Here is an 8,250-nt window from a genome sequence, read left to right on the forward strand (position 1 = left end):
TGTTGATGACTACTCTAGATACATCTGGATAAGCTTCATCAGAGAAAAATCAGATGTATTTGATGTTTTCAAAGACCTATGTACAAGACTTCAAAGAGAAAAGGAAAGTGGTGTTGTCTGAATCAGAAGTGATCATGGAAAGGAGTTTGAAAATTTCAAATTTGTTGAATTCTGCTCATCTGAAGGAATCAGTCATGAATTTTCTTCACCTATTACTCCTCCGCAAAATGGATTAGTGGAAAGGAAAAACAGAACTATTCAAGAGTCTGCTAGAGCTATGATTCATGCAAAGAAACTTCCTATACACTTTTGGGCAGAGGCAATGAATACAACCTGCTATGTTCATAACAGAGTTACCTTGAGAAAGGGAACCTCCTCCACTCTATATGAAATATGGAAAGGAAGGAAACTTACTGTAAAGTATTTTCATGTGTTTGGAATCAAATGCTACATTCTGACAGATCGTGAACAAAGAAGAAAAATGGATCCCAAAAGTGATGAAGGTATATTCCTGGGATACTCTACAAACAGCAGAGCATATAGAGTATTCAACTCCAGAACAAAATTCTTGATGGAATCCATTAATGTTATTGTTAATGACCATCATGAAGAATCCAATGTCATAGAGGATGTTGGAACATTCCTTGAAATTCAAACTGAAGTTTCTGTCAAGATTGAAGACCCTCATGTTACACCTACAGATTCTAAGTCAGAAGCACCCAACAAAGGACCTTCTATCAGAATCCAGAAAGATCATCCTAAAGACCTTATCATAGGAGATCCCAACAGTGGTATAATTACTAGATCCAGAGAGATCATCTCAAGTTCATGTTTTGTATCCAAGATTGAACCAAAAAACGTGAAGGAGGCTCTGGCTGATGAGTATTGGATCAATGCCATGCAAGATGAATTGGAACATTTTTAAAGGAATGAAGTATGGGAATTGGTTCCAAGACCTGAAGGAACAAACATCATTGGTGCCAAGTGGATCTACAAGAAAAAATATGATGAAAAAGGAGTAATAACTAGAAATAAAGCAAAACTAGTGGCACAAGGTTATACTCAAGTTGAAGGGATTGATTTTGAGAAACTTTTGCACCTGTTACAAGACTTGAGTCAATAAGGTTGCTATTAGGAGTTTCTTGTATTTTGAAGTTCAAATTATTCCAGATGGATGTGAAAAGTGCCTTTCTAAATGGATACTTGAATGAGGAAGTATATGTGGAACAACCTAAAGGATTTGTTGATCCTAACCTGCCAAACCATGTATACAAATTGAGGAAAACCCTTTATGGATTGAAGCAAGCTCCTAGAGCTTGGTATGAGAGACTGACTGAGTTTCTCACTGTTAATGGATACAGGAAAAGAGGGATATACAAGACCCTCTTTGTGAAGGATGAAGGAGGAAAAATCACGATTGCTCAAATTTATGTGGATGATATAGTCTTTGGTGGGATGTTAGATAGGATGGTTAAACATTTTTTCAATCAAATGCAATCTGAGTTTGAAATGAGCCTTGTTGGAGAATTGACCTATTTTCTTGGACTGCAAGTCAAACAAATGGAAGATTCCATTTTTCTCTCCCAAAGTAAATATGCCAAGAACATAATCAAAAAGTTTGGAATGGATAATGCTAGTCACAAAATAACACCTGCACCCACACATTTAAAGTTATCTAAGGATGAAAGTGGTACTAGTGTTGATCAAAGCCTGTATAAAAGCATGATAGGGAGCCTTCTATATCTAACAGCTAGTAGAACAGATATTGCCTTTGCAGTTGGTGTGTGTGTTAGATATCAATCAGAACCCAAAGTGAGTCACATAAATCAAGTTAAGAGGATTCTCAAATATGTGAATGGGACTTGTGATTATGGTATGCTTTATTCTCATGGGTGTGACCCTATCTTATCTGGGTATTGTGATGCTGATTAGGCTGGGAGTGCTGATGATAGAAAAAGCACGTCTGGAAGATGTTTCTTCTTAGGGAACAACCTGATATCATGGTTTAGCAAGAAGAAAAACTGTGTCTCTTTATCCACTTCTAAAGCTGAGTACATAGCAGCTGGTAGCAGTTGTTCCCAACTGGTGTGGATGAAGCAAATCTTAACTGAATACAATGTCACTTAGAATGTCATAACAGTATACTGTGACAATCTTATTGCCATCAATATTTCCAAGAACCCATTTCAACACAACAGAACCAAGCATATTCATATTAGACATCACTTCAAAAGAGATCTTGTGGAAGACAAAGTAATTAACCTGGAGCATTTGGCCACTGAGCTGTAACTTGCTGACATTTTTACAAAAGCTCTAGATGCTACTCAATTTGAAAATTTGAGGGGCAACTTAGGAATATGTCTCTATGAGGAATTATAGCAGTTAATGTTATTTGGGAATAATATTTTGGACATTTTAAATATTCAATATTTGAAGTATCTTCCGATTGGTCAAAATATTAAGTTCCCTCTCCTTTTTCAATCACACCAAAAGGCCATCTCTACACGCTATCCCATTACTATCATCAACAAAAGACTTTACTCGTCTCACTCTTTCATCTTCCATACGCATCACAACTGCCACAGACATATCTCAGAAATTTCTCTGAAGCCCTCCAAGATGTCTCAACAACCGGACTCCTCCTCTTCCAAGAAGATGACCTTCACCTCTGTTCCTGAATCCAACTCTGGGGTTGAATCTATCAACCCTAACAAGATTCTTGAAGTTGCTCCGTTACGAATGGTGACAACTAATGATCTAAAAGTAAAGAAGCCTCGTACTCCGCATGCAAGAAGACCTAAAGAAAATGTATCTGGTAATGCTTCTAACACTTCTTCTTCCATTCCTCATGAGGACTTGACTAGGGAAGGCTTTGAATATGTCAATAATGCCATTGCGCAAATAGTCACTAGGATCTTGAATGAAAAACATGAGGTACCTGGGATATCCATCCCTCTAAAATCTGTGATTCCTAAACCTCATTTGAACAAAGAACCTGATGTCAATCAAGATGTTGAAACAATGAAAGAGTCCTTAGGAAAGAATGATGATGATGTACACCATGCTGATGTTGTACACAATGATGGTGATGATGTTGATGTTACTAAGGATGTCAATGACAATGCTGAAACTGGTACTGATACTGGTACAGGTACCAATGTTGTGAATCTTGATGACTACTCAGATAATGATCTGGTAGCTTCTGTCAACCCTAGCATAGCCAAAAGGCTCAGGACTAGGAAAGGGAAGAAGGTTGTTGTCCAAAGCCCTCCCAAGAGGATAGCTGTTCCTAAAAGTACTTCTGTTGGTCCTACCAAATCTTGGAGCAAGGTGGTTCCCAAGAAAAGAAAGGCCAAAGTGATTGCTGACTCTGACTTTGATGTTGCTTGTGATGTCCCTAACATTCCTCCCAAGAAGAAGCCTACTTCTAGCAAGCTTGCTGCTAGAGTCCCTGATGTGCCCATAGACAACATTTCCTTCCATTCTGCTTCAAGTGTCAACAGGTGGAAATATGTCTACCAAAAGAGGCTGGCCCTTGAAAGAGAGTTAGCTCAGAATGCTCTTGAATGCAAAGAGATAATGGGGCTGATTCATGATGCTGGTTTGCTGAAAACTGTTGCTCATTTCTCAAAATGCTATGAAATGCCTGTGAAATAATTTATTATGAACTTGTCTGAAGAATGTGTTGATGGGAAATCCAAGGAGTTTAGGAAGGTGTATGTAAGGGGCAGTTATGTTACTTTCTCATCTACTGTGATCAACAACTATTTGGGGAGGTTTGATGAAGCTCAACCTGAGCTAGAAGTTTCTGATAACAAAGTGTGCTAAGTTATCACTGCCAAACAAGTCAAAAGCTGGCTCCTAAAAGGGAAGTTGTCTGCTAGTAAGTTGATCATAAGGCATGCCATGTTGCATAAGATTGGTGTTGCTGTTCTAGGAAGATTCATTTATGCTGTTGGAACAAAATCCAAGTTTGATTATGGTTCCTATATATTTGAGCAAACTATGAAGCATGCTGGAAGCTTCAGTGTGAAGGGACCCATAGCTTTTCCATCACTCATTTGTGGGATTATCCTGAACCAGTTCCCTAGTATATTAGCTGATACAAACACTATGTGCAAAAGGGAAAGTTCTCTTTCCTTTCACTACTAGCTATTTCAAGGAACTCATGTTCCTGACATTGTCATGACATTAGCTGGAACTTCCAAAGACAGCACCCCTGCAGGTAAAGCTGCTGTGATTGCTATGCTCAAGGAGACTTGCAAGGAACTAGAGACCAGAAATCTGACCCTTGAAAAGTTGATCAGCTCTCTTGAAATGGATGAAGGTGCTGAGTTTGCTGCCACTAATGTGAATAAACAGGATGCTGGCCCTGAGCAAGGTGATGAACAGGCTGCTGAATCAGAAGAAGAAGCATATGCCAGTCCTGAAGATGGCACTGATGAAGACAATGATGGTGATGATGGATCCCACAGCTCTAATTCATATGTTCCTTGATTGAAGTTTTTAAGCAAAATCAAGATTTGTTTGAAGTGCGTCTTCACTTTATTCTTGTTTAATTTGTTTTGTTATCACTACTATGATTGAGGGGGAAGTGAGTAGGAACTCAGGTCTTAGTATTAGATTGAAATTGCATTGGGTAGGTTTTAAGTGAGGGGTGTAAACTGTTAGTTTAATCCTGAATTGATACCTCTTTGTAATACGGTGGGAGAACTAATTTTTTAAATGTATTTCGCAAACAAGTGTTGCGGTGAGCAAGAGTCGCCACCGACTTTTATTTTATCCAATTAGGAAAGGCAAAAAGAATAGGAAAGACCTTTGAAAGATATTGAGTTTGGGGGGTAGGTTATACAAAGGGAAGGTATTAGCACCCTTTGTATCCATGGTTATCCATGGGATCTTAATTGCTTAGCTCACTTGTTTGTTTGAAATGTTTGAAAGTGTAGAGTGTGTTTTGAAAAAAAAATTTACTTTTGAAAATGTCTAAAAAGACAATGTTAAAAAACAGGGTGTGAAAAGCATTTGATTTGTTGTGAGCAAGTGATCCGCTGTCGCGCGCGGATCAAAAATGAGTTATTTTGAAAAGACCGTAGATAGCGACAAGTGACTCTGATATCGTTCTCACAAGGATTCTTAATTATTACTAACCAATTGGAAATCGATTTAGGGGGGTTGTTTCGTGTTCAATTATAAAAACGCAGAAAATAAGTAATTACGAAAAAGTGATCATTTGAATAAGCTGAAATGAATCAACCCACTGTATCAACTTCCGACTTATCATTGATCCCTATAAAGTTCCAATTCCCTAAACGGGTCTGATCCTATTTGATTACAAAAACTACTGACAAGCGCAGTAGCAATTATACGAAGTCTGTCCCTGAATTCCGGATAAAGCAAACGGATTAAAAGCTATTGTGAATTAAGCGAAAACAATATGATCGAACGCGATAATGCAAAAGCTATACTAATCACGAAATTGATTCAAGAACAGACAACAATCAAATTAAAGAATTCTATCATATAAAAACACTTAAATTAAGCAAGCAATTGTAATTATAGACTGGATTCAAAGGAACAAATAATGGAAAATTATAAAAGAACCTCAAAGCGGCATCTGATTACAGTGAATTGATCCTCGAGATTTAGTTCTCCATTACAATTGTCAAGCTCCAAAATAATTCGTGAAAAGTGAATAGTAGTTGTACGGCCAGACCTAGACTAAAGAGAAGACAAAAGGAAATTTGAGTCATAATAACCCAACTGGGTCAAAAACATCCAGAACCCGACCCACAATTGACTAAAACTAAAAATAAAATAGTGCTGCAGCTTCAAACACAAATCTGGGAACTATAGGCTTCGAATCTAACTTCGAATCCAACATGAAAGTCATAGCTCTCTCTTAGCTTTCCGGCGATTATTAGAACGCCTCAATCGGATTTCTAGAACTCTAGTTATGATCGTTTCCGTGCAGACTGCTAAAGCTGAAAAATAAAGTGCGAAAATTAAATAAAGCTAAAAATAAAATAAAATATAAAAACACATCAAAACATAAAAATAATCAAAACAAACCAAGGAAATGCTTGAGTACAAACATGAAAGGACGTGCATAAAAATGCACTAATCAGCAAGCACTTAAGAGTTACCTACCCTAAGTTTGTAAGGTCTTTCCTATTCTAAAGACTTTCCTTGAGCGATAGTACTATCCATACCATATAGGGGCAGGTAGTCCTATACATTGGATGTATTCGGGACATCGAGGGTCATCGTATAGTCATAGGGGCTATCCATACCATAAAGAGGGTAGGAAGTCCTATGCATTGGATGTGAATAGTCATAAAAGACAACCAGTAAGGGTACCTTAGCATTCGAAGGGACTATCATCATGTAATCAAAGGCAATATCAAGGGACAAGATCATATATTCGTAGGCAACATCGAGGGTCATCGAGGGATTATGATCTTTGTGATGATTTTTGAATCGAAGGCGACATGTGCTAAGGTATCCTCACGTTCGAGGGACTTGACTATTGTTCAAAAGGCAACAGAAGAGAGGATTACCCTAAAGGTGAGTGTGTGAAACAAAGTGATTGATTTATTTAATCCTAAAAATTAGGGTTATTCTATGTTGATTTTAGTCTTGTCATACAATCCTATTAACATACATCTAAACAGTTTATAGCAGTTTATAAGTGCGAAAAGTAAAAGCAGGAAGGTAAAGTCCTACGCTATTACAAGGCTTTAGGGCAGTTACATAATAGTGGAAGAAACGAGCGCGAAAATTAAAACCTACAACTATTACAAAAAAAAACTTTTGCGACCTATACATTGAATTCTAAAAATTTAAATAAACAGCAAATAAATAAATAAACAAGTTTTACCACAAAGGTCAGGAATTCGAAAGATAGATGAAGATTAAAAACAATCAGGGTTAGGGTTGAAGGTAGAAACTAATTCTAAATTAATTAACTATTGGTTAAAACCTAATTAATTAAATCATTGGCTAAAAAACCTAATTAATTAACTTAATTATTTTTGGCTAAAAAACCTAATTAATCTAATTAACTTAAATTAATCAATTTGGTTATCTAGGCTAAAAAACCTTAATCCTAAATTAGTTAAGTTGGTCTTTAAAAGAAATCTAATCCTAATCCTAATTCATGAAAATGGACAACATCTACCTAAGGAAAAAAACTTAAGGTTTTGGTTTGTTATGATAAAAAAACTAATTACTAAGCCTATTTGAACTAAATTAATTAAACTAAATTAAGATTATAAAAAACAAACAAACAAAAAAGGGTTAGTTGATTTTAAACCCTAATTCTAAAAGGTAGTGATTTTTGGATTGATTGATTATTAATTAAATTAGTTAATGGAAAAAATAGAAAAAAAGAGAAGACATAGGAGGAAATTGAAGAATGGGGCGAAAATTGGTAAAAAACAATGTAGGGCGCTGGAGCTTGAACCCAAGTCCTCCTGGTCATAGTCCTCCACCTGTTGCCAACAGAGCTGCACTCATTATCTGTCAATAATCCCATAACAAATCATTAAATACACAAGAATGAATTGATAAGAAAAACAAATAAACAAGTTTTACCACAAAGGTCAGGAATTTGAAAGATAGATGAAGATTAAAAACAATTAGGGTTAGGGTTGAAGGTAGAAACTAATTCTAAATTAATTAACTATTGGTTAAAACCTAATTAATTAAATTAATTATTTTTGGCTAAAAAACCTAATCAATCTAATTAACTTAAATTAATCAATTTGGTTATCTAGGCTAAAAAACCTTAATCCTAAATTAATTAAGTTGGTTTTTAAAAGAAACTTAATCCTAATCCTAATTCATGAAAATGGACAACATCTACCTAAGGAAAAAAATTTAAGGTTTTGGTTTTGTATGATAAAAAAACTAATTACTAAACCTAATTGAACTAAATTAATTAAACTAAATTAAGATTATAAAAAACAAACAAACAAAAAAGGGTTAGTTGATTTTAAACCCTAATTCTAATGGGTAGTGATTTTTGGATTGATTGATTATTAATTAAATTAGTTATTGGAAAAAATAGAAAAAGAGAAAACATAGGAGGAAATTATAGAATGGGGCGAAAATTGGTTAAAAATTTATGTAAGGCGCTGGGGCTCGAACCCAGGTCCTCTTGATAATAGTCCTCCACCTGTTGCCAACAGAGCTGCACTCATTATCTGTCAGTAGTCCCATAACCAATCACTAAATACACAAGAATGAATT

The 8,250-nt window shown here is 35.8% G+C and overlaps 1 protein-coding gene across 1 annotated transcript; it reads left to right on the plus strand.

Moving 5' to 3' along the window:
* Positions 1-2,619: 2,619 nt before the first annotated feature.
* On the plus strand, positions 2,620-3,657 carry LOC131661285 (uncharacterized). Its single transcript, XM_058930763.1, has one exon. The coding sequence runs from the start codon at positions 2,620-2,622 to the stop codon at positions 3,655-3,657; it is 1,038 nt and encodes a 345-aa protein (XP_058786746.1).
* The last annotated feature ends 4,593 nt before the right edge of the window (positions 3,658-8,250 follow it).

The sequence above is a fragment of the Vicia villosa genome, linkage group LG1 (assembly GCF_029867415.1).
Source record: "Vicia villosa cultivar HV-30 ecotype Madison, WI linkage group LG1, Vvil1.0, whole genome shotgun sequence".
Lineage (NCBI taxonomy): Eukaryota > Viridiplantae > Streptophyta > Magnoliopsida > Fabales > Fabaceae > Vicia > Vicia villosa.